Genomic DNA, 27,476 nt, shown 5'->3' on the forward strand with positions numbered 1-27,476 from the left:
GGGACTTCCTTCTGAATACACACATATAGGACTGCACTGCAAATGGTTTAGGATGGCAGCCACAATCGCAAGAAATACAAAATCAAAAGCTTTTGTTAGTGTCACCATCTAGTTAAGTATCTAGATGTATCTAAACACAACCAAAGTTCTTATTCCCCTCCCTCTTTCTCCCCCTTTTGGGCAAAGAAGCCCTTTTCACATCATGTCACACACTCCTTCATGTGTTTTTTTTCATATTCTTTTAACCTTTGTTAGGCAAGATGATATTCAGGGGAGGGGAGGAGAAATCACAGTAAACTTTCAAAGATCTTTAAAAGAAGAAGAAAGAGGAAAGTCATCTGCAAACATAAAGAAGGTCCTTATGCAAGTTGTGTTGGCAGGGGAGGGGTTTTTTGTTTTTTTTTAAGGGACGGAATAAACCAAGTAAAAAAAGAATTAAGAGAGACAGAGGCACAGAGCGAGAGAGAGACAGAAAGAGAGAGAAAGCCACCGGCCGTCTGGCTGGTTTTATTCTCCCGCCTTTGAGAAAAGCTGCTGCTACTGGCGTGATATTTCTTCTTCTTCTTCCAGAGAAAGAAAGAAAATCACCCCCACGTCTGCAATGGAAAGAGACCTACAATATTTACTGGTGTGGTTTGGTTAAGATGGAGAGACGGGACAGGGGGAGAAGGGGCGGGAGAGGGTGGGCAGGGAAGGCAGAGGCTCTCCCTCCTTCTGCCGGAGTCCGAGCGAGCCAGGCGCGGCCAGGGGCTTCAGTCCCCGCTGCCGTCGGCGCCCTCCGTCCGCCCGCTGCCTCCTGCGCGGCCCTCGAGCAGCTTGGCGACGGCGCTCCTCCTGTAGAGCTGAGCCAGGTCGTAGGCGGTGTCGCCCTTCCTGTTGCGGTGCCCCACGCGGCTGGCCGTGCGCTCCAGCAGGAAGGCCACGACGGGCAGGTGGCCCTCCTGCGCGGCCAAGTGCAAGGGCAGGTTGCCCTCGGCGTCCTCCACGTTCACGTCAGCATTGAACTCCAGCAAAGTCTGCAGCGTGTCCAGGAAGCCCGCGCGCGCCGCGTCGTGCAAGACGGCGAAGCCGGTGCGGTCCCTCAGGTCCGGGTCGGCGCCCCGCCGAAGCAGCTGCCGAGCGATCTCCGGGTTGCCCAGCTTCATCACCTGACGGGAGAAGGCGGGAAAGACAAGGGGGAGGGAAACAAAAGCACACGACTGAGTTGCGTTCACACGTTACGCGAGCCTGTACCTCACCATAGCACCCTAGGGCGTCCTTACCTCAGAGAGCCGTCGCTTGACCTGGGTCGGAGAACCCAGCCTATCGATTTGTATTTCACTGGGTCGAGGGCTCGTGGGGGGGGGGGGCGCACCTAACGATTATCCTCTGCTCTCCCTACACCACCATTTCGGTGGAAGAAGGTGGCGCCAGCTGCTGTCTTTTTCGAGCTCCCCTGCCTGCTCCGTCCTCAGGGCTCCGCTGCCTCCCTTCCTAAGGGATGCCATCCCGCCCCAGCCCGCTTTTAACAGCCGGGTGACAAAAGGCAGAGGCTCAGGTCTTTTCCCAGGCAGGTGATGGAGAAGTTCCACCTGCCCAGCCACCACTGCCCCTCAGAATTCTTGTGCTGGGAGGGGGGAAAACAAAATTAAAGGAGAAAATTCTACTGAGGCGATGGGGGGATATTCCTTCCTCTTAGGGTTACGAAGGATTCAATACCCCAGAAGAGTCGCGAGGGAGGGTATCTAACGCAGAACAGGGATTAATTGAAGTGGCAGACCTACTTAAAACGTGCGGGTGTGTGTTTCTTGGCAACATGCTGACATGATTTCGACGGAGGATCCTGAGGGCGGAGGGCGAAAACGTTCAGGGAACCTCCGTCTGTTTTCCCCGCCAATTTGATTCCCCTCAGCCCCTGCGCGCTGACCTCAGCCTTGGGGAGCCGGTCCCACTGAAACCCAAGGGGTTTTGTACCCTAGGCGCGTTTCCTTGAGTGAAATAACGAGGTCTTGAGATAAAACTGTTTCCCATCTTGATACTTCGTCCTCATCATGAGGTGGGGCGGACAAAGCGTCTGTTTAGCAGTTGGTTTATTGTAATTTTTTTAAAAAAACCCAAACATCCCACCACGGTCGGGAGTCACGTAAGCATTCAATAATCCCACTCTTCCCACCCACCCCCTTGTTAACCTTCAAGTGCGATTTAGTCATATCAGAACAGATGATATCAGAAGTCAAAGGCACATAAGCAGGTTGAGATAATACATTGAACTGCACTGACTTGTTGGTAGAAATGCAAGCTTTGGGGCATTTACTTTAGATGTGTTTCTGGGGGGGGGGGAGTGCGGGGACGACGACCATGACACACGGAAATAAAAAAACGGAGTCAGACCCAAAAGGAAACTCTGTCAGACTGAGCCAGGGAAAGGAGAAAACTTCAGTAAAGGTGAAAGTCAGTTCCAATGATGAGATGAGAGGGCTGGAATAGTACTAGGAACAGAGCTCTTCTGCTCCTGCCTTGGCAGTGAGCTACAACACAACCCTATTAGGTCTGTATTTTAGACTAAAAAGTTTGCTTGTTTTTTAAAAAGATGACACATGAATAATTGAGAACAGCAGGTGTGCCACACCTGTTGACAGCGCACCCTCATGGATGTCTTTTCTCAGAAGAGTCTTCTACTGAATTCAGTTAGCCTTAATTTCAAGTAAGAGTGCATAAGAAGATCACAATCTTAGTTTCATTTGGTATCTCTATAATCGCTAGAATGCAAATGAACACACATCCTGGTTTCCTCTAATAATTGGAGAGGGACAAACATATTCCTCAAATTCTTAGGCTTTGTTTGAATGGAAAAGTTTTCAAAGGTTGTTGGCTTCCCTAAAGGTCCTTCCCCTCCTTTTTTTTTTTTTTACTTTTTGTGAAAGCACTCCAACTGCCACTAAAAGGATGGCTCTGATGATTCAGCATCATTCATACTGCTTCCTGCTAAGGCAAAGGTAGTCCGATATTGCCATTTTAAAATAAATAATTTTAAAAATTGCAATATGGAACCTGCATAATATTTTTCAGCACAGGAGCAGGTCTGCCTAGTTCAGAGAGACCCTCAGGCATTCTGAATCTTCACAATGACTTGGGGGAAAATTGCAGTCAGTTCTTTTGTAATATCACACATTGAAGGTTATGTTTCGGTCAAGTTCTTTTCTTTTTGGAACAGCCAGTTTTGAAGCATGATGTGTTCCTTATTTGCTTTCAATTCCACCCCCCCACCCCCAGCTCTGTTCTACCCACTCTTCTCGAAAGGGATAGCTATCTGTCTGTCTGCCTATCTGCTCCATACAATTTTCTACTGCAAGGAATTTTGCCTTCCACTCTTTGCATAAACAAGGGGGAACACTGACAGTAAACAAAACTGGAAAGAGCTGTAAAAATAAGTATGTCCCAACTTTGTTGAGGTGGGTGGGGAAGTGAGAGCCGGACGATACAACAGCAGTAAGTGTGAAATGGCATCTACAATGTGGAATATTGACTAGGCGATACCTGCATGCTTTGCTGTGTATCATCTGACTTCTCTCAGGCAGGTCTGGGCTGCAAATAGCCAGGAGGACTGCTAAGTCTTCTGGAAATTAATAGTAATGTTAAGTATTTGCAAAACACTCAGCAAGGTGAGTGGCTTCCCAACACCTCCAACACAACAGGTACTCCCGAAACATTTTAAACTCTCACTCAGCAGGGCCTTATGACACCTTGTGCAATTTGAGGTAAGTAAGGAAAGCAGGATCAGGATGTGGAACAAGTTTCATTTAGTATACCATTTCAGATGTGCAGGTTGCTGATGTAGTATTGTTTTGACAAGGGAAGGGAACAGATACGAAAGAAAAGGCCTAGGAGCTTGGCCAAATCTAAAAGAGAGAGAGGCCTGCTTTAAAACATGCATATTCAAAATGCAGAAGGTGAGGAAGGAGAAAAGGTCAGAGAAAATAATAGCGAAATGCTGTCTGGATGAGCTAGAGGACCAAAGTCAAAGTGTGTTTTCACTTTCTTTGGTATAATATAGAGTAAGCAATATTGGGGACTGTGTTGACTATCAACTTTCTCAAATTCTATCATCCACCCACTAGTTTTCTCTGGATTATACATACTGAAAATAAGCAGTCAGCCTCTTCTATGTTTAGCTTTTATTCTAGAGGAGTGTGTGCGTTTGTGTGTGTGCACATTTGGTAGCGTGCGTCAAATCCTTGTTTACGATGAAGGAGCAATAAAAAGTGGGTGTTGGAAAAGATACACGGGCAGCCAAGAGAGTTCCCTGATCCATCTCTGCCTAGAAAATACACCCCTGTAATTTTTTTGAAAAATGGCCAAATGTGCCATTCAATTGTTGTGATCTGCTCCTGCAACAACTCGTTGGTTCTGCACTTAGAAGAGAAATTGGAGATCCATTTTAGAGGCAGAAACCTACACACACACACACACACCCTGCTTTACTCAACAACCTCCCGGCCCTGTGGGCCTTGAAGCTTTCCTATTTGTAGGTCGGTAGAAGAAAAAGAGCCTAGAAGACCTCTGGGCATTGTCATCGCTCTCAGAAAAGGAAATAATTTAAGGATTATTGAAAGGAATTGTAAAGTGGGGGAGAAGATAGCTCACAGGCAGGGTTATTATTATTTTTTAACTCCCTTACAAAAGGGGACTTCTGTTTCTCTCTCTCTTTTTAGCACCCACCAACATATGAGACATGTGGATCACCTTTTTGTAGTTTAAAGCACAAATCCCTTTTCTTTGAGAAGCCTAATCAGTAGTCCCAACTGCACTCTTGATCCTCTGCCTGGCACAAAAAAACACACCAAAAAAAAACCCAGTCGCAGGCTTTCACCTACGTTTCCACATCTCTTGCGTGACTGTTCCCCCCCCCCCACACACTTTTATTTCCCTCGTGCATTGTAACACTTTCAGCACCGTTATGCGATGTTCTTAAAAGAAAACATCTTTCAGCGGGTCCAGGATTTTAGGAACTGGAAGGGCTCCAGCTGCCGCCTCTAAATCTAAACAGTGGAAATGGGTGTATACAAGGATGGTACCTACGGCAAGGAAATCCTCGCCGCGGAGCGATCCACTTTTTAAAATAATAATCCAGGGCACTGTCTTTCCAGAGATTCAGATCGCCCAACTATTTTAATGTACATCTTAGCTATGCAGTGCAGATAGTAAACTTGGGGGGGGGGGAGCGATCACCGCGGGGAGAGAGAGAAAGAGAGCAGGAGAGTGAAGCCCCAAACTGACCTCGCTCCCATCAGAAAGAGACCACCCCCGCTTTTAGAAAGCTAAACATATAATCGGGATTTCAAAGAATAGAAAGGAGGTGTTTACCGACCTGTAGTGAAAGACGACCTAGCCCGGATGGTTTCGTTCCCTCCCCCTCCCCCCTCCGCCACTTGCTTCCCTGCCCCAGAAAAAGGGTTGTTTTTCTTTTTAAAAAAAAAATCGAATTAACGTGTGGACGAGTTAGTCTACAGATATTTTTTTAAAAGCATTACTGACCAGTTTTACTTAAAGTACGTCACTTTAGGGAGTTGGAACCGCTAAAGTTATAAAATATGGCAACCAACTCGCTTTTTAAAAAATGCTGGGTGTTTTTTTTTTCCTCCCCTCTTAAAAACGGTTCGCGTCCCCGTCAAACCAGTTCACCTAGTGGCGAAAGATTGCCTCTGTCCGTCTGGATACCAACCTGCAGCGCAGTCCTCCCAAATCCATTTTGTGCATTGACGTTTACATTCTTTTCCAACAAATTTTTAAGTCGCGCTAGGTCCCCTCTGGCAGCTGCGGACGCCAACTCATTCGCAAAAGGTTCGGCCATTCCTTGCGGACGATCGGCAGCGAGCAGATGACTTGCGCTTGCAATTTTTATTGTTGTTATTATTATTACTATCGCTCTTTTTAGCCGGGCATGGCATCGGAAACTGACAGAAGGAGTGGGGATGTTAATCTTCTGGAGTAGACCTTGTAGTAAATACTCGTAAAGAAGCTCCTTGCCAAAAGCCCGCCCCTTGGGTTCACACGTGACGCACACTGCTGCAGCTCCGCTTGAAAAGCAGATCTCTGCACCTCTAACACGCACAACGCTCCCCCCCTCCTGGAGGACCTTGGCCAGTGGGAAATAAATTGATATGTACCCTTGCAGCCAGTGTAGTACGCGGCCAGAGAAACACGGCCGCGCTAAGCCAAACGTGCGAGGAGAAGCAGAGAAGGTGAAGAACAAGGTGGAGGCAGGGAGGGAAGGAGGGAAGCGGAGATGGGGGGAAAAGGAAAGGACTCACCGCTCTTTCCAGCGGGGACGCCCGAGATCCGACGCGCGCTCCTTTCCACCGAAGAACCTCCCCTCGTAGTCTCGCGGGGGTCGCACAAACCAGCCCCCAGGACCTTCCTTTCCTCCAAGCAGCGGCAGCGAAGGAGTTAACCTCAGCCGGAGCTGCCAGATCGGCTGCCCTCCCTCCCTGCCTCCCTTCCCCGAGGTTGCTGGAAGCGCAGGAGTCCCCCCCTGCTCCACGCCACCCGACCAAGGGCGACGGGGGCTCTGGGGACCCGGCAGCGGCGGCGGCATGCTTCGGGCGGAGCTCGGCGGTCACCAGCGAACTCCAGCCTGTGCACAGGCGCGCGCGGGAGAGGAGTCGCTGCCGTTTCTCTGGAGCGTCCGCGCCTCTTTCCTGGCGTCGCTTTGCTGCTGGTTTCCCCGCCTTCATTCAACCGCGGGCAGCAGCGATGGAGAGAGAGGTGCCGGGGGGCGGCGGGTCAGGAGCTGCCGCCGCTTCTTTGACAGGAGCCTTTGCCTCGCATCGCTCTGGAAAAGGCTGCGGAGAGGCAAAGGCAGCTTTCTGCAAAAAGCGCCTGCCGGGGTCGCCACTCTTCGCCCGGCTCTTTGCAAGCAAGCAGCCCCCTCTGCAGGAGCCCTTCGCCGGTCGCAGCCCAGGGAAGCCGGCTCTTCCTCCTCCTCTTGCTGCTGCTGCTTCCCTGCTTCTCGGTCTCCTTCTTTCTTCTTCTTCTTCCTCCCTCTCTCTCTCTCTCTCTCTCTCTCTCTCTCTCTCTTTCCTCACCCCCCCCCCCCGCATCAGCTTTTTTTGAAAAGGAAAAACATTTGAGCGCTCTTTGACTTGAAACACCCGCCCACATTCTAACGGCAGAGATTTAAGGAGGCGCCAGCGAGTTGCCGGCAAAAGCAGGAAGGCCTTGCGCGGGAGGGCGAGTCCCGCCGAGGGCGCCTCCCACTCGCCTCTTTCCCCCGATGCTGTTGGCGGGCAGCAGCAGGCCTCCCTGTCCCGCGTCGCCGGACGAATGGACGGGGCCCTGCCTGCTCTCGCGGAGGGCCTGGGGCGCACTTGAAAGGAAATCGCGCGCGCCCCCAAGCACAAGCTGGCGCGCGCGTGCCCCTTTTCTTGCTGCTTTGCCATTGCTGCATCTACCTTTCGTACCGATCCCAAACCCCGCTCCCGCCCAAGCCCCTGTCATCTCCAGGGCTCCCTATAGGGTTTTGACGTCACTGGAGAGCTCTTCTCTAGCCCTAGATACAAGCCAAGCCGCCAAAACGATGCAAGCACGCTTTTTTTTTTTTTTATCTCTCTGTGTCTTAAGCTTGCAAGGATTTTTTGCCTGATCAGCGCAGAGGCGGGTAAAGGAGGCGGGCCAAAAGTTAAGGCTACGTGTAGTGAGTGTGCCCTCCGCGCCACAATCTTATTTTTCCTCCCCCCGCCGCGAAGCAAAATAGCTAATCTCTTCCTCGAAGATTCCTTTCCTTTTCCACAGCCCACCCCTTGCCACCCGGGAATAGTGACATCAGACCGGTAGAAAGGTAGCTAAAGGAGGCGATATGCAGGTTTTCTTTCGCTGGGTCTCCGTTACTAAGGAGACGGCCCAGACAAGGTCACGTTGAAGGGTCAATGTCAGATTGCTCCGACTGTAGCAAACGAAAAAACGTTCACTTCTCTCTCTCTCTCTCCCACCCCACCCCGTTGCCCTCCCGCCAGACTTGTGTCTACTGCTGCACCTTGGAGAAAATGGAAAGCGGGGTTGTCAGCATTGCTGCTTATTTCCAATGCAGGAATGAGAAAGAGGCGCCCTGGTGTACAAGACAGAAGGCAGTAGGGCAAAAAGGGTTTAGATGCCCGTCATATAGGTGGATTGAAATGTATTCTAAACATTATGAGGCATGGGAGCTGCACCAAACCTTAAGTGAGCTGCGGAATTAAGAAGTGAATTCAACATGTCCTTTTAAAATAAGTAAGAAACAGAATCCAGGAATGAACTCCACACAGGTTGTCCTCTCTGAAAGGTAGGTTGACTCAAAAGTGCTAAATAAGTCCAAATCAGGGACTCCCAACCGTTTTTGGGCCTGGGTTACATTTGGAAACCTATAATGTAAGCACCACGAAATACCCAGAAACACATATCACAGCTATAAGCAACACCAACGCACCCGAAAACAAATAAAGCACAGACAAAAATAAGGAGACGGCACAACTGAAACAGGCAAAACCAAGCACTATTTAAAAAATAACCCTCAAACAAACCAGCTCCCCACCAAAGGAAAGAAAAAGCAGGCAACGCCCACAAACAAAGCAGGTAAAACATGCCCACATGGGGCCTAGAGCTAGAGGCCTTCTAGGGAAAGGAAGGAGAGGATGGCTACACGCCTGCATTTTGCTTTCCAGACAGCCAACCAATGGTGAAAAAAGAAAAAGAAAACACAAGAAAATAGCAGTGTCCTTGTAAGCCACCAGTCTCAAGAACCCTGTAGTGCCCACAGGAACCACATTTGGGACCCAAGGCCTAAAGCACATCTAGTTTGTGTCAGTAGGAATAAACCCAGTAGTTACTATATAAGGCTGGGCAGTAATTGTTACACTCAATATATTTTCAGAGACATTTTCTTTATTGTTATTTAACATGCTCCAAAGCTGAACCTCAGCACCAAAACAGAGTTGGAGAGTTCTGGACAAACTTTTTTTTTTTTTGCTGCAAATAAAACTGCCAACATTCCAATTTTTGTTGTCTCTATTAAGACATTAATTCCTATACCCTAGTCTTTGTAGTGGTAGATGGGTAGGGTGGGTGAATCAAAGGCCTGAGAGGTGAGTCAAGATTCTTAACACTCCAGTGCTTAATATATTCACATAGCAGTAAATATAATTGATTTCAACAGAGTCTACTTGCATTTCAGTTGCTTTCAAAGGAGTCTACTGGCTTCAGACACCAGGCCCAAACATGACACAAAGACTGTCAACTTGAAGCCTACTGCGTGGGAATACATTGTAGACAACCACAACAACTGGAGGCAATCAGTCTGGTTGTGTATTCACAGCAGTGACCAGGGGAGGAATGATCGCTGGGAGGAGCACAGAAAGAATAAACACCATGGTCCACCTGCATCAGCACATCTGCCCCAGCTGCAACAAAACATCCTCTCCAGCCACATCAGTCACTGTAACCATAGGAGCCAACTCTGAGGGGCTGAGGTCCCTTTGCTCCTCCCCCAATAAAATATTTTCAGGGGCACCAACATTCAGATGGTGTGTGTACCACCTATTGTAATCAATACGCAGGGTGGGACTTACCTGCCCCCCCCCAAATATTTTATTCCAGTTGGCATCCCTGCTTCCATGCATTCTCAAATTTTGCTCTGAGGGTTGGGGGACCACCTGGAACAGTTCTTGGTGGTGTGTAGGGGGCTACAGGGGGAAAGAGAAGAATGAATGAAAGTATGGTTGTAAGTGTCAGATTCCACCCCATGATTGGTAATCAAAACAATTGTTCTTCTAGTACAGTGTTTCCCAACCGGTGTTCCGCGGCACACTACTGTGCCGTGAGACATCGGGTGGTGTGCCGTGGGAGGGAGGCGGGCGAGAGGCGGCGGCGGCGAGGATCCGGCGGGGGTGGGGGGAGCGGGGGCCGTCGTGCGCAACCGAACTCACTTGGCGCGCTGCCGGCTTGTCCTCCTTCAACCCGGGTCGGGCCAGGCCTGCTCACGTCCCCGGATCCCCTAGCAGCAGCCGCACGCTCTCCAAAAGCGCAACGCTGCGCGCAACCGCTCGGCCAGCTGGTGCTCTGCGACTCCGCCCTTTCCCCTCCCAGCGCCGGAGGGTTCGCGCGACCGCAGCTGTTCCCTTTCGCAGCGCGCGGGAAACAATTCCAGGCCGATTGCCTTGTGCCGAAAAGCACCGCCTCTCCTTCCAGCTCAGGCCCGGGCCGCCGGCTCCCCGAATGACGTCACGGGGGCGGGGCTTTAATGGTGGTGTGCCGCGAGATTTTTTTCCGGTAAACAGGTGTGCCGTTGCCCAAAAACGTTTGGGAAACACTGTTCTAGTAGCATATTGTGTGGCTTACAATGAGTGACGTCTTATGTCAGGTCAATTGAACTTGACTGTCAGTTGCAATTCCATTATGCTTATTATCCCACTGAAATGATGTAGGCTGGACATGCAAATGTTCAGAGTAGCTAAGAGGCCTCCTTAGGATAGAACATGACCCAACCTGATTCCTATTGGTGCAACTGTGCAACCTGCTCCCGATTGTGTTCCTTTTCTACACTTGCTGTATTATATCTGACAGAGGAGAACAATGTTGGCTCAGTAATATCAGCCTACGCTGTTGTGCTAATGCAGCGTTGTGGCTCAGCCAGTTCCACCAGCACAGTGGCACAAGCAAAAGTGCTAGTGCAATGATAATTGTGTCCTATCCTGCATCTGATATCAGTTGTGCTAAGGTTGGTGTGGCCTTAGGTAGTTATGTCCAATTTATTGTGCTTGGTTGGGTGCTGCAAGAGCCATGGGATTGGGTCGTAAACCTGGAAGCTCAAACCGCCAAACTAGCATTTGTATTTGCCCTTTCAAACTTTAGTTTCAGGTGCATTTTATAGGGTTTGGGTCCAGGTTTTGACTAAATAAGCCAGGGGGAAATATTGTCAATTTGTTGCACAAACTTTTTTAGACTAACATTTTTCCTGTGAAGCAAAATATAATAGTAATAATCAGAATTGAACGTACTGTTAGGGAGCAGCTAAGGAGAGCTGCTGCTGGGAAGGTGTGGGAGTGGGAAGCAGTGGTTTTTGCCTCTTGATTCGCTAGCAAAGTATTTGGGGATAGATGACACCTGAACTAAGCTGTGTGTACAGGAAATGGTTTGTATAGTAAAACTGGTGAGCCACTATCTTCCTGGAATCAGACAGCATTACACCTCTTTCTCAGTGTTGTGGTGGGGTTGGGGAGAGTGCCTGAGGCATGCTATCACATATGGTGTACATCTTGCGCCAGTTTCGCTTCCTCCTCCCCATCTTTACTCTAGTGGGTTAATCTCTTTCAATTCTCATTATAGTGGGGCAGACCTCTGGTAGCACTCTGAGGTCTATTAGTTATTTGTAGTCATGTTTTATAATCAAAACAACATTATCCTTGATTTTAGCAACATTTTTCATGTTTAATTTGAAAAAAAGATGCTGAACTTCTCCTCTTAACTAGTGATCCAAAAGCTTTTTTCTTTTTCTTTTTTTGTCTTAGCTCCAGTTCAGGTTCAATAAGACGGTTCCAATTACAGTTCAAGTTTGGTTCTCATTAGAATAAAAATACCGTCATTTTGTTTCAACTTTGAATGTAGTTCAACTCCCTCTAGCAATGTGGAATATGCCCACATATAAACTTCATGTACTCTTAAGGCTTATTCACACAGGCAACTATATTACTCAAGAACATCACAGCTGAACATGTGAACTGCTTCTATTGAGTCTAAAGTAAAAGCAGATGTTCCATAATAGTCTTTCCACACATGCAAGACATAATTGGGTTTTGCAGTCACTGACTGATACAAATGGGAACTCACTCTTCATTTGGCACTTTACTGTGTGGGAAATAGTACCTGAGAGAAAACAAGGTATGGTGTACTCTGGGGTTTCTGTGCTGACATAAATTAATTTCCTAGTGTGGACTGAGTTACTGCTGCATGGCCAGAGATGGCTGACACTTGGTTGCTGTGCAGTTAGCAGGAGGGTGAATAAGAAGAATGCCATGTAGCTTATAGGAATCAGGTGTGTTGGATGAGCCTCCACCACCCAATGTGGTCATGGCCTTATAACTGCTCTTACATGCTCTTTGATCTCTTTATGATGTTGCTTCCCTGAAAACAATAGCAGAGGTGAGTGTGATGTGTCTGGGCCGCTATTGTGATGGAGAGAAGGACGCATGGCATTGGAAGGCAAAGAAGTGTGGTTCAGAGAAGGAATATTATTTACATGAAGACTATCACTCCTTATGGTCTGCCCTCCAGCTAGTAGAATTTGGAGATACACACCATCAACCTCTCCCCCGGTCTGGTGGTGCTATTATTGAAAGCCAGGTTGGTCCAAAATAAGTAATTAATCATCCACAGTTTGATCATAGATGAGGGGACCAACCTGGCATGTTTTACTGACACCTGGGTGAATAAACTGGGGAGGTATTCAGTGCAGCACCAGGCCAGTGAGATGGGAGCAGGGAGTTGTCATCCACAAACATTCCATTGCTCTGTGATTCAGGATTGTTCTTGGTGTTGGGTCTGACAGACAGAGTAGGGATGTTGCTGATGTATCGCCCCTCTGCACAGCCTTGCTGACTGGAGGAGGTTGTCTCAGAAGTGTATTGTAAATTCCTTTAATGCTAGGAGCAGGATAGGAGAGTCTGCTTATGGCCTTCATTGCACAATTGTCCTTCAAGGTGTGCTGGCAGGCATGGTGAAAAGCTGTTGGTTCCAAAGATACTCTGAGATAAAGCGCCACAGGGAGGCGATTGCTCTTGATGCAGTCTCCCACCTGAAAGGTTTCAACCTGGTTTATCAGTGCAGAGGAGCCTAAGATGTAGTTGATCATGCTACTTCCTCTCCTGGAGACGAACGTGAACTCCCCAAGCTGGTCACCTGGTAATGAACCATTCAGGATCACTCTGTCGAAACGTACACACAACTTGGCAAGGCAAACTCCGGCATCATTGATATGGGTGTCTTTGGAATGTTGTATGCCAGAGAGAAGCTCAGGCAGGTGATCCTCAGTGTCGGAACCCAGCTCTCTTGCAAGCTCAAAATTGTCTTTACCCACTCTTGCATTGAAATTGGCTGCAATTAGCAGATCGATGTTGTGGAATTTGGTCTCCAGTTTTTCCAAAAGTGATGTTAGTTCCAATAGCCCATCGATGTCTGCTGGTTGGGGCAAGGGGGTATATATACATTGATTATAATTGAACCAAGTTTGAAGATCTTAATAAGAATGCCTGGGTAATGTTGTCACATGGTTGGAGGGAAATGATTTCAAGATTAGGCTGCTGGGTGCAAAGAAGGGTTAGTCCTGCTTTATATTGGCCCATGATGTTGGATTTATGGGCTGGGAAGGAGTACAAATTGAATCCCTCCAAATTTATTCCATAGTGAGCCCAGGTTTCTTGTAATAAGATGTCAAAAGACTTGATAAAACAAATGACTTCAGGGTCATTTACCTTTTTCCTCCAACCTGCTATGTTCCAGGAGTGGATCTGAATCACCTGGGCCCCAGAGTCACTTGATTGTCAGTCAACTTCAGTTAACTGGTCCAGGCAATTATCTGTGTCAAAATAAGCATTACCGTTGCCCATGCCTCTTTGACTGTCCCTCAAAGTCAACTCCCTAGCCTCATGATTGCAGAACCTGGCTCCCACCCAATCAGTGTTATTTGCCGAGGAAGGCTGACATGGACTCCGTTCCTTTCTTGGCTTAGAGAAGTTAGCTGAAGCTTTGTGGTTAGGGAATGGTAAATGCTTCATTATGGAGCCATTGGCCCTTAAGGAGATGGTGGTGTGTCTTCTCAATAAAACCTCCCTGGACCCAGAAATGTTGAACAGCTATTGCTCAGTCACCAAAACCCACTTTGGGGGCAAGTTGCTTGAGGGGGGAGGTGATCCAATTGTCAGCATGCGTGGAGGACGTGGATTAAGCTAGGATAGGGCACTGAAATTCCCTTGGTGAACTTTGTCAGAAGACGGAAGTGCAAACTTATTTCTTCCCTCTGACCTCTAAGTGGATTTTGATATTGTTGATCATCAAGTGGCTCCAGAGTTTGGGAACTGGGAGGCACTGTTATAATTATTCCTCCAAGTCCATTTTCAGAAAGCAGCAATGAAGGACCATTGCTTGCTGCCTTGAAAGCTAGCTTGTGGTGTTTCCCAGGGTTCAGTCTTGTCCTCCATACTCTTTAACGTCTATACGAGCCCACTAACAGATATCATATGGGAATTTTGAGTAAGCTGCCACCTGTATGCTAATGACATCCATCTCTATCTCTCCATACCATCTGAATGAGGAGAGGCAGTACAGGTGCTTAACTATTGCCTAGAGGCGGTAATAGGTTGAATGTGGACCAATAAATTGAAATGGAATCTAGACAAGTCAAAGGCACTATGCATTGCCGGTTCTAAAGTCTGGGAGACAGCCAGTTCTGGATGAGGTTGCACTCCGTGGAAGAAACAGGTGCAAAGCTTGTGAGGGGTGTACTTATTGTCACCTGAGGCCTACATGGCTAGCAGTGCCTATTTCCAGTTCTGGCTGTTTCACTGTCTATGGCTCTTCCTGGGTAGAGATAGCTTGGCCACAGTAATCCGTGTTCTGATAACTTACAGATTGCACCATTACCATCACTTTATGTGGGGCTGCCCTTGAAGATAGTTTGGAAGCTGCAGCAAGAGCAGAATGCAGCAGCAAAGCTGTTGGTGAATGTCTCTGCCTGGATACATATTATGCTGGTCTTGAAAGCTTTGCACCAGTTGCCAATTTGCTACTGAATCCAATTCAGGGTATTAACTTTGGCATATAAAGCCCTAATGACTTGGGCCCCAAATATCTGAAATAATGCTTCCCCTCACGCCAACCTGATCAGGTATTAAGAACAGCAAGGGCTACTGTGTTGGTATTGCCACCCCCATCTGTGGTTTGAGGAGCAGAGGTGCTCAAGAGATCCTTCTCTCTGGTAGCCCCCGGGTTGTAGAATGACCTCTCCTCTGAGTGGCATCTTACACCTTTATGCTTTTCAATGATTGGTGAAGATGCACCTCTTTACCCAACTTTTTGGCTGCATGGATGTCTTCTCATCTCCTGCCTTGTTGTGCACTACTATCCGATGCTGCAGTTTGCTTTTGTTATCTTGTCACTTTATAGTTTTATTTTATGATTGAATGTGTTGCATTTATTTTAATTGTGGCATTTTTGTAACCTGGCCTGGGACTATTTGGTGAAGGGTGGGCTGTAAGTAATAACACGTAATGTTTATGTTTATGTATATGTTCATGGATGTATATGTGCATATATATGTATATGCACACTGTATCAAATACCAGCATTAAAACTACAAGAAGTAATTTTCTTCTTGCTGTGCAATCCTAAACATTATTTCTTAGCTTTCTGACATTCCACTGTGAACTTACCTCCTAGTAAAAGTCTATAGTCTTACTGACGGACCAATCCTTTGCATGTTTACTTGGAAATAAGCCAGTCAGTTCATTGGGACTTACCTCTGAAGAAATGTGCACAGCTCAAGCTGTTAACACATAAATGTTTATTCCGTGACATGACTTCAACTTTTGACCACCGCAACCACTACTAAACATTTATTGAGCACCTTGATCTGGTAGGCAATTCCTAGCAGCTAGGGATTGTACTAAAACACACATATAATATGAGTCTTACACAGAAGACATACAGTAGTCGTGGGGAACATGTGGTCATAGAATCATACAAATGCAGAGTTGGAAGGGACCTAGAGGATCCATACAGGGATTGCGCCCATGACCTTGGCTTTATCAGTATCATGCTCTAACCAACGGAGCCTTCTAGATGTAGATAGGGACAAGGGTGGCACTGTGCACTAAACCACTGAGCCTCTTGGGCTTGCTGATTGGAAGGTTAGTGGTTTGAATCCACACAACGGGGTGAGCTCCTGTTGCTTGGTCCCAGCTTCTGCCAACCTAACAGTTCAAAAGCATACCAGCGTGGTTTCCGTGCACTCTGGCTTCCGTCACGGTGTTCCGTTGTGCCAGAAGTGGTTTAGTCATACTGGCCACATGACCCAGAAAGCTATCTGCAGACAAAGGCTGGCTCCCTTGGCCTGAAAAGTGAGATGGTCGCTGCAACCCCATAGTTGCCTTTGACTGCACTTAACCATTCAGGAGTCCTTTACCTTTACACCTTTAGTGGAACTCCAACTCCCAGTAGCCCCAGGCAGCATGGCCAATGGTCAGGGATGATGGGAGATGTAGTCCAACAACATCTAGAGGGCTGGTGATTCTGTCTCTGGTTTACAGTTTTGTCCTGGGGTTCATCATGACACCATAGGGGTGGGATGAGGCCATTAAGCAGAGTAATGTGGATGTTATGGAAATAATCATTATTAATTTTCTTCTTATTCTTCCTCTTCTTTACCACAACAACTTCTTGGGAGAGATGGTTGCAGGACATGGCTAGGCTTGGGTACTAAGAACCTTGAATTCTTTTTTCTTTTTGAGTGGGGTATTTACTGTTCCATCTCAGACACCAAAATAACTTTGGTCAGCCCTGGGTGAGAGGTTAGGGACTGGCAGTGAATAATGAGAATTACGATGAAACCACCCTCTTCACACACACTCATTCTGAAGGGTAAATAATAATTTATCCTTTGTTTTCTGGAAAATCATTATTTTGAATTGAATGAGAGGGAAAAGAACTCCATTTCTATTTACAATAAAATAAAACTGCATATGATATACCGTATTTTTCGCCCTATAGGACGCACTTTTCCCCCTCCAAAAATGAAGGGGAAATGTGTGTGCATCCTATGGGGTGAATGCAGGCTTCAGGAAGTTATCTGCAAGCCTTGCAAGCCCGGCGGGAGTTCCCGCGGGCTCGCAAGGCTTGCGGGCAGCAGCCTGCAGCCCGAAGCACGGGGCGCCCTCCGGAGGGTGCCCCGTGCTTCGCACAGGTGTCCGCAAGCCTTGCGAGCCCGGTGGGAGTTGCCGCCGGGCTCGCAAGGCTTGCGGGCAGCAGCCTGTTCTGGGGGCTGAAATATATATTTTTTATTCACCCCCCCCCAAAAAAAACGAGGTGCGTCCTATGGGCCGGTGTGCCCTATAGGGCAAAAAATACGGTACCTATTTTGCATTCACCTCATTTCAGTTCATTCTTTGCATTTTGGAACCATTTCAGTCATTCATGTCTTAGAATGGCTATAAGCTTTCTTTCAGTGTTGCCTGTAGGAACTGAAAATGACTAATTCTCAACCTCAGCTGATGTCTGTGGATGATATTGCAACATTGTTGACAATGCAACAATTTTAAAGGCTGACAGGAATGGAATGGCTTTCACCCAATTCTCAAAACTTGCTTCTCAACTTTTTTAATTTTTTGGTTTTAAATAGCCACTTTGTAATAACGTGTGGGTGGACTTGTTTGCAGCTAAGTATATATACCCTGTTTGGCACAAAGATACAGGTTGTGCATATCACGGAATGTGTTTAAAGCCAAACCCTGATGGAGGGCACTACAAATATGTAGAAGACTCTGGGCAAGAGCTGTATCATCTGTCAGTTCTAATAAAAGTTACCAAAAGCCTGTAACAGAAACTTATATCAAGAATTACCACTGTCCTTCAATTATCCTTTTTTTTAAAAAAAATGGATCCTAAAGGACCTTCTTATTCTCCAACCTATGTTCTGGTCCTTTTTTGTGGAGAAAACAAATTGCTGAGCATATACTGTATACATAACTGGTTTAATCTTGTACCCATTTACTTTGGAGCAAGCCTTATTAAACTCAGTGGAACTTAATTCTGAGTAGCCACGAACAGGATTGCACTGTTAACCTTGAATTGCCTTCTCTGTTTTTAGTTTTCAGCTCTGTCATATGCCTCTGCTGTTCAGCAGGAAGCATATGGATTCTGGATGGGTTTGTATACATCTCTTGATAAAAGCATCAAGAAGTCATTAAAATGCCAAACACAAATCTAAACCTCTTGCAGCATTTTGTCATTCCTGCAACAGTCGGAATCAGCTAGTGTCTGTTTGTTATTTTACCTTGGGGGCTTTTGTGTCACCATAGATTACATAGAAGATTGACCAAGGCAGACAGGATTAATGATACTGTACTAGCCATAGAAGCAGATTTGTTATATGCGTACAAAGTTTCCATCTGCTTCCTAACATAAGCCCCCCCCCCATATTTAAAAACATGGGAGACCCAAAGATTAATAATTTTTCAAGAAGAAAAGCTTAGGTTACTGTAGCAGAGTACCTCTTTAGAGCATTTTCACATGTGAGGCTAACAAGCACATGGAATCTCTCCTGCTAGTTCCACCTTGTGTGAATTATTTTGATGCAGGACAGAGAACAGAAGAGAAATGAAAGGTATGCTCCTGCCCAGGGTGGTCCAACACGCAGCCCTGAGGCATTTTTGGTGACCTTGGTAACATATGAAAGCCCCCCCCCCCCATGCTGCCTTCCCAAAGCTGGGTGAGTGAGGTGCTGGGCTTTGGGAAGGATGCGTGAGGGCTCTGACAGGGTCCCAGAGTCATTCCACCTCCTTCCCAAAGCCCTGTTTGTGCTTTCTCAGCTTTGGGAACTAGGTGGGAGGGCTCTAGGACCCTGCTAGAGCCTTGTGCTTCCTTCCCAAAGCCTGGCACTTTAGCTTAGACAGTTTTGGGAAGGCAGTTTGAGGGGAGGGGGCATCAAATTTTGGCCTTGCTCCCCCTTGTGCAACAAGGTAGTGAGCAGCCTGCAAATTCTGTGCCAAACTACTCTTGTGGCCCAGTTGGGAGAAAAGTTGGGTCACACTGCTCTAGCCAATGAAGGTTTAATAGACACATTATTGACAGATTTAAGAACAAGGCTATTTATAGCACAATCTTATACATGTCTACTCTGAAGTAAGCCCCACTGAGTTTAATGGGTGTTTCTCCTAGATAAAATGAGCATAGGGTTGTCCTTAATTAAGATCACTACAGACTATTTGAGCAACAGGCATATCAAACATACCTATCTTTTTAAGTGAGTTCCACTAAAAGGAAGAGTCTTAGTTCAGTGATAAGAGTATCTGCTTTGCCATGGAGAAAACCCAGGTTCAGTCTCTGGCATTTACCCAGATAGGATGGGCAATTTCACCTGTTTGAAACTCTGGAGAGTGGAGACAGTACTGAACTAAATGAAGCAATGTTTTGGTATAAGGCAACTTCTGGTGTTCCTAAGTGTTCCAGGAGGTAGGTTTTTCTGTATCAATTCCTATCATCATCATCATCATCATCATCATCATCATCATCATCATCATCTCCTTTTGTCTTCCTCCTCCACAAATAAGTTTTGTTTATCTAAGACAAATTCATAGATCATTATGTCAGCTGAAGGTATGAATCAGTATATTTCTACCACTGACATTTCACCTTTAATTATTTGTAGATCCAAGCAGATGATTCAAACATTTCACCATCCCCACAAAGGCTGTGAAAATACTTCTGTGGGGTGCGGCCATAATATTTGTATGCCACTTATTGTGTCATTCAGCCCAATTGTGTGGGGAATAACCATTCGAGCACCACAGGTTCCTGGAGGTAGCTGTGCTGGCATAAAGCAATTCCACACAAGTGGGTGGCAAATAACCCAGTTGTGTGTAGAATTATTTTTCACTGCCTCAACATGGCCCTGAGGGGATTTCTGTATCTTTAATAGCAGGATAGCAGGAAAAGTCACAGCACGTAGGGCTTTTCTAATCACTTTGCCGCAGTGTTATGAAAAATTACACCAGGTGAAATGTTCACTTCAATGTGAACCTAAAGTTACAGAAATTTTCTGTAACTGGAAGTTCTCATTACTTGCTTTACCTGGGCAACATCTACTGCAGTGGGAGATCCTGTTATCGCTCTCTGTGCCTATACATATATGCCTAAGAGGAAGGCACGCTTGGCAAACCCACACTGTGATCAACTCCTGCCCGGAAACCAATGTCCCCACTGTGGAAGGACATGTGGGTCCAGAATTGGCCTCTACAGTCACTTACGGACTCATTGTTAAAACCATGTCTATGGAAGACAATCTTACTCGGCTACGAGTGATCGCCAAAGAAGAAGAAGATGCCCCTATGCTTGGACTTCATGTCTGTGGCACTCTGAAGCAGAGCAGGAAGATAAATTACAGTGGAACATAGGAAAATGCCTTATATTGCATTGGACAATTGGTCCATCTAGCACAATATTGTCTGTGCTGATTGGCAATGGTTCTCCAGGGTTTCAGAGAGGGATCTCTCCCAGCCCTACCTGAGGATTCTGGGGATTGAATGTGGGACATAGCTGTCAACTTTTCCCTTTTCTTGTGAGGAATCCTATTCAGAATAAGGGAATTTCCCTTTAAAAAAGGGAAACGTTGACAGCTATGTGGGACCTTTTGCACGCAAGGCCCTATTGGTGCTGCTGCTACTGGGTGTTGCCCAGTTGGTGTTGCCCTGTGACAGGGCCTTCTCAGTGGTGGTTCTCTATTTCTGGAATGCCCTCCCTAGTGAGGTGTGGCTGTCCCCCTTCATTAACTTTCAGGAGGAATTTGAAAACATTCCTGTTTTCCCTGGCATTTGATGGCTGAAAGTTTCTGTTTCTGTTTTCTTGAAACTATTGCTGTGAAAGTATGTGACTGTTAAAAGGTTTTTTTTAAAAAAACATGTTGCTGTTTTATTTTTAATTATATTGTTTTTACACTGATGTTTGCTGCCCTGGACTCCTTTGAGAGGAAAGGCAGGATATAAATTTAATAACTAACTCAAAAAGTATGTACTCCTTCACTGAAATATGACCCTTCCCATGGCACTGCAATCTTACACAGAAGCAAATCCCATTGAGTTCAATAGGATTTGATCCCAGAAAAGTGTGTTTGTGCCCAAGCCTGTCTTACTCACAGGAAAGTGTGTGCATCTGATATCTCATATTTGCTTCTTCCCCCAGGACTCCAAATGTCTAGATAAATTATCAGAAAGAGATACGTTATTTAGATGTCAAGCAAACCAAGCACAAAGATTTTCCTGTTTGCTCTAGTAACTCTTTGCTTAATCCTAGTTATATCTTAACAGTGCATACATGAATATAATAACCATGTAAACAAAACATGGAGACTGTGACTTTGTTATGTTTGACAGGTTCAGCTCGCTAGGCAGGTAAATCCAGGTCTCACTGAAAGCTGTCAGGAAATAGATGTGAAATAATAAGATGCTTTCATCACCATCCAAAAGGTGAGCTGTTGTTTAGCAATGAAATTAAAGGAGCAACAATTGGAAAATGGGTAGTATAATCTGAATTAGTGTATAAACTGGCATACTCATGCATATATGTCCCACTTTTTCAGTGAGGCAAACTAGCAAAATTCACCACTTGGAAAAGCTCTGCTGGATGGCTACTTGCAGATGTACTGATGGCAGAGAAGTAAACTCTGAAGTAGGCATGATGGTGTAGTCTCATCTGTTTCCAGTCAGATTCAGACTGAGTCTTATGCCACTTGTGCTCTAGCCACCAACGCTCCTCTTTCATCACATGCAGGTCACTAGAATACCAAGGCACTCTATGTGCTCTCTACAGCAACACTGAGGGCAATCAGGAGTGATTGTGTCAATGACTCTATGCATCTTAGCATTCAACAGTGGGACAAGAGCCTTGACAGGAGCACCATCCATATCAGGAATATTAGGAAGACTTTGGGCACAATAAATTAATGAAATCCACAATTGTTTAAACTTAAATATATCAAAGAAATCTACTTCCACATTAATTCATTTAGGACTGCAGTGCAAAGCTATGTTAGCACACTTAGGTAAAAGTAAGCGTCACAGAATCAACAGGTTTTGATTTTTGTAACTAAATTCCCCCAGAACCACTGTAGTGCAGTGGGCCTATGGCTCCAAGCATCAGTGTGACTTAACTCTGACTAAACCTGCCTATAATTTCTATGTCTGGGTACTGGTATTAGTAGCACAATGCACACCAAGGCACTTTATACATGCCTTTATACATTCCAGACATGAGATCTGGTATTGAAAATAGGTTGTGGGCTTGGTTCAGATTAAGTACTTCATTGTTCCTCCTTTTTCAGTCACCACTATTAAAGTCTAACTTAAAGCTAGGTTATATTGAGTCACCTTGAGAACTGTCACAGTAGTAGTCTTTAGTGTAGCTATCAAAAAACAAATACTGTAACGACCCAAGGCACACTCCTGAATTGGGGAATATCAGGAATTTAGTAGTCATTTATTTATTTTTAGTGTCTTGCCATAGCAAATCAAAGCAATTTACAATATTTTAAGCAAAACACACACACACACACACACACACACATTAAAAGCAGCAGTTTAGAAAATTGGAAAGACAATTTTATTTTTAAAAAGCTAGATAAAAACAACACACCTATGCAAAAAGGCCACAGATAAATAAAAGCCAAAGGCCTGATGAAAAAGGTATGTTTTTGCCTGGTACCTAATGATGGTGCCAGACAGTGCTCCCCCCCCTAAAAAAATGTTTAGGGGTACTCTCATTTTCCTAAGTGAAACTTAAGATTCACAAAATGTTTAGGGGCATGCGTGTCCCCAGAAAAAAGCACTGGTGCCTGGCAATTGTTGGGGAGAGCATTCCACAAGTGGAGAGCCACCACTGAAAAGGCCTGTTCTTATGTTGCAGCCTTCCAGACCTTGTGTGGAAGGGACACATGAAGGGCCTCAGATTCAGCCAGATCAAAACTTAAGATGTTGTATCTTCTTTAACTCTGGTTCCGGCCAGAAAAACAGTGTTGGAAGTAGAAATATATATATATAAATTCTAGATACAGCCACTTTATGAGAATGACTGCCTTTTCACTGCAGTTTGTGTTAGTGCTTTAGTCACTGCAGGTAATCCTGTGGATGTCTCAATATTAATTTAGATCTGACACTCGTTCAATAATATGCAATACATGTTGATCCATCCATAAGATACAGATGGGTGTGGTTATCCACCCCTGTTGGAAGACACCAAGAGATTGGTGTGGCTAGATGTTTGGTAGTGATTGGTACAGCTAAATTCACACATGTTCACCTTGAGTTGCCACCTTTTTTCAGGAACGGGCTGTTGCTCCTTTGTAAGCTACACAACATGCAAAAATTCAACAGGTAAAGTTCCCATCAGCTTGCATTGCCAGGGAAAAGCATGACCTACGGAATTCATGTCCACCATGGAGGCTAGGCACCGAAACTCTGTATCAAAAAGAAGTGCCAATCCTTACACCTTCTAGTTAAGACGTGGCCTCTGAAGAAACCCTGAGAGCCACAATTTATAAAGCGCTCTCTACACATTTAGCAAAAAGAACAAAACGCCCCCTCGTTCCCAAAAGCTGCAACCTTTCCTACTTGGAAATAATCCCCACTGAATTTTACTTAGAAGTCCTACTAGCTTCTGGAGTAACGGTGCTCCTTGGGATCAGGATTGCAGCCTTTACTTACTTCCTAGAAACTCGCATATAGGCTTGAGTTGTTGGGAGTTTCTCTTGCATTTCCGGATATAGAGTCTTCGTCGTTCTCTCTGCTGGAGAAGGCCTACACTACAGTAACCCCGTGGCACAGGACACAGAGCACGTGAATTTACGACAGCGCCTCTGAAAGCGCACCACAAAACCCTCCTCTCCTGCGCCTGCAGTTCCACCAGCAGCAGCTCTTTGCCGAGCCCACCTTTGCTGCTCCTCCGCCGCCCCCTTCCCTTCTGCAAGGAAGCAGGAGGAAGAGGCAGCGGAGGGAGAAACCCGCCCGCCCGCGCCAGCCTTTCCTTTCTTTCCCTGCACCATTTTAGGCCAGCTCCTTGGGGCGCCCCCGGTGCAATCTGCCCTGCTGCTCCTTGCAATGCTCATTCTGCCGCTCCTTACACAACCCGTTCCCGGCCTCCCCGCCCCCTCCCGGCCCGGCCACTTGCGAGCATTTGACAGAAGGACGAGTCACGTGGCGGCCGGAAAGCGTCTCTTTGCGACCTCAATGACAGGCAAAATGTGCGACAGCCGCTTGCAAGGCAGGGAGGAAGCTGCTCTGGAGTCTCCTCTCCTTCTTTAAAGGCAGGGCTGACTGCTGCCTGGCACCCTTCAGGTCCGGAGTCCTCCTTCCCCGAGCTCCCCAGTAGCCGGGACAGTGGATTTTGGGAGAGGGGAGATATTTGGGGAGAGGCTCTGAGGGGTTTGGCTGAGTTTGGAGTTTTAGATGAGCTCTTAGCCTCCCTTTCTCTCTCGTCCCCCCACCCCCCGCCCCAGCCCCAACTCCCTGGAGCCCGGTTCTCGCCAGCAGCAACCTGCAGGTGCACAGTTCAGATAGGAGGAGGGGACACTACCGGCTGCAATGGCGTCCAACATGGATAGAGAAATGATACTGGCTGATTTTCAGGTAAATTTCAAATTCCACCACATCCACCACTGCCATATTCTGATCATAATCTTTCTCGCTCTTTTTATTATTATTATTTTAAAAATGGTTCCTTTTCTCCCCGTTTCTCTGCTTTCTGTGCTTTTGTGGGGAGATTTTCGCTCTGGAAACGTGAGTCCTGCTCTCAGACAGCAGTGGGATAACAAGGAACAACAACAACAACACTCTGGAGGCTGTTTATCCATTGTATCCAGTTTTCGGTATTCAAGGGGAATAAATAAGACGAAAAAAGCTCCTCCACTTATAAACAAGGCATTTATCTCTGTGCTTCACAAAGGAAAAACCACCTCAGATAATATGCATATGTCTTTGTTTTGTCATGTTGTTGTTTTTTAGGTTTGTATCCTGATCTCACCGATTCATTCTGACCATCCCTGTGAGCTTTTAATAATAAATTGCAAGGGGCAGGGACTAAGATGCTTTCATTATAAGGGGCTTGCCAAAATTCCAGGGGCCCATACCTGTTTCACTCATGGATATGAGAGGAAAGATGTTAAAGAAGGGAGTTGGGGTGGAAAAGACATCTGGAATGAGAAAATCCACTGATTCACTTTCCACTAAAATTGATTTTCAAAACATCCAGTTTCAAAGAAATACGTAGTACTTCTGTAAGAGCTTCGCTTCATCCATGGTGTGTATTTTTTGTGATATTTTGATATTCTTCCAGTATAATTTAAGTTAATAAGGCAGTTTCCTTACCAACTTCCTGTCTGAGGAAATTTCCTAACATGAACTTGTTCTGAGTCCAAATAGGATACAGTCCAAATCTGAAATATGTACTTTGTTGTACATATTTTAAAAGTATAATTAGGAAAAAGCAGTGCTCTCTTGTACCATGCTTGTTCATAGGTACTGGGATCTTATGTATGTATAGTGTGTATGTATCTGCATAACATTTAAAGATATACATAGTACTTATAGTTCTAGGGACTTATCTTTATTTCTAGGTTAAGGCTAAAATCCAGTATCTTACTAAAAGTGTACCTTTAATAATTTTCTAAAAAATATTTTCACTTCTGCCTTTCTGCATATGAATGCATGCTTTTAAAAACAATAATCAAGGTATATTTAATTTTCTTTTTTCATAGAAAGTTGAATGGGTACATGTTTAGTATTAATACTACATATCACTTAACAATGTCAAAAATATAAATTGTAAAATGAACGTAGAATTTTATGATTGACATCCTAGTTCCAAACAAACTCATTAGCATGATTATAATCAGCGAGACTTTTAAAGAACATGAGTGAAATAAGTTACACATAAGTATGTATGCAAGGCTGCTGTTCTCGGCACCCTTACTTTTTGTACATAAGTCCCATGGAACTCACTTCAAAGTGAACCTGCAGTGAATTTGGCTAATTAGGAACAGAAGTCAACTTACGATGGCTAGACACATATGTATACTTCAACATTTTAATGAAAACTCAATGGAAATTGCTTTTTTTGTTGGATCTTAAGAAACCATTATTACATTAATAGAAAACTTGTTTATAGCACTAATAATATTTGAGGTCAGTTTTAATATTTACAACACATTAAAATGTACTGTTAAGATCTCATTCTAGAGGATCAGAAAGTTGTTAATTATGTTTGGAAATTTTCAGAAATTCACTGAGCTTGTTGATATTATTGCCTGTTCTACCTGACCAGGGAAGTTCTGATCTTGTTGTACCAACTTGGTTCTGAGCTTTTGATTGAAGTCCACATTTACTGTATTTTAAACTTTTATTATCTTTTATTAAACATGCATTTTCATGTCTGCTTGTAGAGATGTTCTACAATTGCAGAGAATGTCTGCAAGGAATTAAATACTCTGAATAAATGTGTTGACAGCTGTAAAGACAGACACCTTATAAATAGACAGAAAAATCTACCTATATTTAATCTTAGTCTTTGAGCTGGCAAAAATGTGGCATTGTTTGGCAAGCTGCAATCCTCCTCCACATATACAGTACATTGTATTTTTGGATCAGGGTTTAACTAATGTATCCCAAGCTAGTGTAGGAAGTTTAAAGCTTCTTTCCCCTGCTGCAGCTCTAATTTTGTCAGGTATTTAAATGTGATTTAAGAACAACAATGATGAACTCAGAATTGCCTTAATTATAGTTCTGTAGGTTTATAACTTTCTGAGGTCCATAATTTAATAACAATTTATCATATAGGGTTGTTTCATAATGATTTAGTCATTTTAGGCTTTATTAATCCTTTAAATCACTGTTTTGTGTAATATTGTTGCAGATATAGTTTACTAGTTCTCAGGACTTATTTGGTAATCATTCTCATTTTTACCGATTGCAAAGGTAAGGATTAATGACTTCTCCGAGGTCACCTGCACTTTACTCATAATAACCCTTACATAGGTGTAAACTCCATTGACTTCCAAGTATGTGTAACTAGGACTGAAGCCTTCTTCAATCACCCTATGCATAAGTACCTAGGAATAATTCCCATTTAATTCAGTAGGATTTGTATCTGAGTTCTGTAAGTGACCTAAAGTGGGATGTGAATCTAGGTCATCCAGGTGCTGGTACACTACTTTGCAAGTTGACCACATCAGGGTTTGATCTTATTCTTTCGGTATTATTTTAATATGTGTTTTTAGATGGATTACTATGTTTGTACATATTTAATAATAATAATAATAATAATAATAATAATAATAATAATAAATAATTTATTATTTATACCCCACCCATCTGGCTGAGTTTCCCCAGCCACTCTGGGCGGCTCCCAATCAGTGTTAAAAACAGTGCAGCGTTACATATTAAAAACTTCCCTGAACAGGGCTGTCTTAAGATGTCTTCTGAATGTCAGGTAATTATTTATCTCTTTGACATCTGATGGGAGGGCGTTCCACTACCGAGAAGGCCCTCTGTCTGGTTCCCTGTAGCCTCACTTCTCACAAAGAGGGAACCGCCAGAAGGCCCTCGGCGCTGGATCTCAGTGTCCGGGCTGAACGATGGGGGTGGAGACGCTCCTTCAGGTATACAGGACCGAGGCCGTTTAGGGCTTTAAAGGTCAGCACCAACACTTTGAATCGTGTT

The 27,476-nt window shown here is 45.2% G+C and overlaps 2 protein-coding genes and 1 long non-coding RNA gene across 4 annotated transcripts in view; 1 reads left to right on the top strand and 2 right to left on the bottom strand.

The window, feature by feature from the left end:
- Positions 1 to 475: 475 nt before the first annotated feature.
- CDKN2C (cyclin dependent kinase inhibitor 2C) lies at positions 476 to 7,010 on the bottom strand. Of its 2 annotated transcripts, none has more exons than XM_077928750.1 (2): positions 6,291 to 7,010; positions 476 to 1,148 (listed from the first exon to the last, which is right to left on the bottom strand). In XM_077928750.1, the coding sequence occupies exons 1-2, from the start codon at positions 6,711 to 6,713 to the stop codon at positions 753 to 755; spliced, it is 819 nt and encodes a 272-aa protein (XP_077784876.1). In that variant the 5' UTR covers positions 6,714 to 7,010; the 3' UTR covers positions 476 to 752. The 2 variants fall into 2 exon arrangements, with proteins under 2 accessions (XP_077784876.1, XP_028589357.2); XM_028733524.2 differs by lacking the exon at positions 6,291 to 7,010 and adding an exon at positions 5,702 to 6,099.
- A 524-nt stretch (positions 7,011 to 7,534) lies between these two features.
- On the bottom strand, positions 7,535 to 23,603 carry LOC144327797 (uncharacterized). Its single transcript, XR_013392936.1, has 3 exons — positions 23,469 to 23,603; positions 20,907 to 20,964; positions 7,535 to 9,692 (listed from the first exon to the last, which is right to left on the bottom strand). It is a non-coding gene; the product is annotated as an uncharacterized LOC144327797 (long non-coding RNA).
- A 299-nt stretch (positions 23,604 to 23,902) lies between these two features.
- FAF1 (Fas associated factor 1) overlaps positions 23,903 to 27,476 on the top strand; it is a 167,906-nt gene continuing 164,332 nt past the window's right edge. Inside the window, exon 1 of the mRNA XM_028733519.2 lies at positions 23,903 to 24,389. Coding sequence (XP_028589352.1) covers positions 24,345 to 24,389 — 45 coding nt within the window. The 5' untranslated portion in view covers positions 23,903 to 24,344. The remainder of the gene's footprint in view (positions 24,390 to 27,476) is intronic.

This window comes from Podarcis muralis, chromosome 5, assembly GCF_964188315.1.
Source record: "Podarcis muralis chromosome 5, rPodMur119.hap1.1, whole genome shotgun sequence".
NCBI lineage: Eukaryota > Metazoa > Chordata > Lepidosauria > Squamata > Lacertidae > Podarcis > Podarcis muralis.